Source organism: Rhagoletis zephyria, unplaced genomic scaffold (genome assembly GCF_001687245.7).
Source record: "Rhagoletis zephyria isolate East Lansing unplaced genomic scaffold, Rhagoletis_zephyria_1.1 Rzeph_scaffold_66947, whole genome shotgun sequence".
Classification (NCBI taxonomy): Eukaryota; Metazoa; Arthropoda; class Insecta; order Diptera; family Tephritidae; genus Rhagoletis; species Rhagoletis zephyria.
In genome coordinates this window covers 1-1,411 of record NW_016223998.1, presented here as the reverse complement: position 1 = coordinate 1,411, position 1,411 = coordinate 1, and the positions used below count along the sequence as shown (strand labels likewise).

At 44.6% G+C, this 1,411-nt stretch overlaps 1 protein-coding gene across 1 annotated transcript; it reads left to right on the top strand.

Moving 5' to 3' along the window:
• Positions 1-206: 206 nt before the first annotated feature.
• LOC108356884 (uncharacterized) lies at positions 207-836 on the top strand (the record flags this gene model as incomplete). Its single annotated transcript, XM_017607986.1, has 1 exon — positions 207-836. A coding segment is annotated over exon 1 (630 nt), but the record flags the coding sequence as incomplete, so codon positions are not given.
• Between the last annotated feature and the right edge of the window lie 575 nt (positions 837-1,411).

The window sequence follows — 1,411 nt, the reverse complement described above, 5'->3', positions numbered from 1 at the left end:
ATAACTGAAAGACTTAAACGCAGAATTAACCTGCCATCAAAACGCTTGCCCACGTCTCGGGCTTCAATAATTCAATATCTGCGCAGGTAAAGGAAGCGTGCGCCATTCAATTGCGGTCGCCCACAGACCCATTAATAAGCATATATGCTGTTGTACTGGTTTTACCAAAATTAACAGGAGATCTGCCGACTTGCCAAGTAAGCGCAATGACTCGGCAAGCATTCCCAGACTTGGTCTTGGCGGACAAGAGGTTCTTCATTAATGACCCAGTGGATCTCGTACTCGGAGGAGACATATACCCACAGATCATTTTAGGCGGCATAAAAAAGAACGTATTAAATACGCTTCTCGCCCAAGAGGCCGTGTTCGGTTGGATTTTAACCGGTTGTGCGGAAGCATCGAATCCAACCAACAATATTTTCTCATTTTACAATGAAGTCAACCTGGACAAACAGTTAACCGCTTTTTGGGAGTTGGAGGATATTCCTAAGAAAAAAGGTCTTAATGACGACGACACCTATTGCGAAGAACTGTTCAAGACTACAACCGAGAGGAATGCAGAAGGGAAATACATCGTGTCTTTACCCTTCAGAAAGGACTATCCGAACAACATTTCCTTAGGGCCATCGTTGAAAGGCGCCTGCTCTCAGTTCTACCGGAACGAGACGCGCCTAGCGAAAAACCCTGTCCTGCAAACGGAATATAATCGGGTTTTGAGGGAATATGAGACATTAGGGCATATGTCTAAAATATCTGATAACGTGCCAGCAGACTCAACTGACTGTTATTTCTTACCTCATCACGCTGTTGTGAAGGAAGAAAGCATCAGTACAAAGGTCAGAGTCGTATTCAATGCCTCATGCCCTACCGCCAATGGCGCGAGCTTAAATGACGTCCTTCATCCCGGTCCAATTCTTCAAGCCGATTTAACCATCCTGATGCTACGTTGGAGACTGTATAAATATGTATTCANAAACTGAAAACGGTGACCTTGGCATTAACTGTGCTCCGTACCTCGCTATAAGGACATTACATCAACTTGCTGACGATGTAGAGAGCTCTTATCCAATCGCAGCAAACATATTGCGAAAATGCATGTAGTATGTGGACGACGTACTCGCCGGTGGACATAGCATCGATTCCGCGATAAGAGCTCGATATGAAATCTCACAAGTATTGCAGTCATCTGGTTTCCCACCGCGAAAATGGACTTCGAACTGCAGTCCAATTTTAAATGGAATACCAAAACCTCACTTGCTCAGCGAAGACTTTCTGGAGTTCGANTATGAAATCTCACAAGTATTGCAGTCATCTGGTTTCCCACCGCGAAAATGGACTTCGAACTGCAGTCCAATTTTAAATGGAATACCAAAACCTCACTTGCTCAGCGAAGACTTTCTGGAGTTCGAAG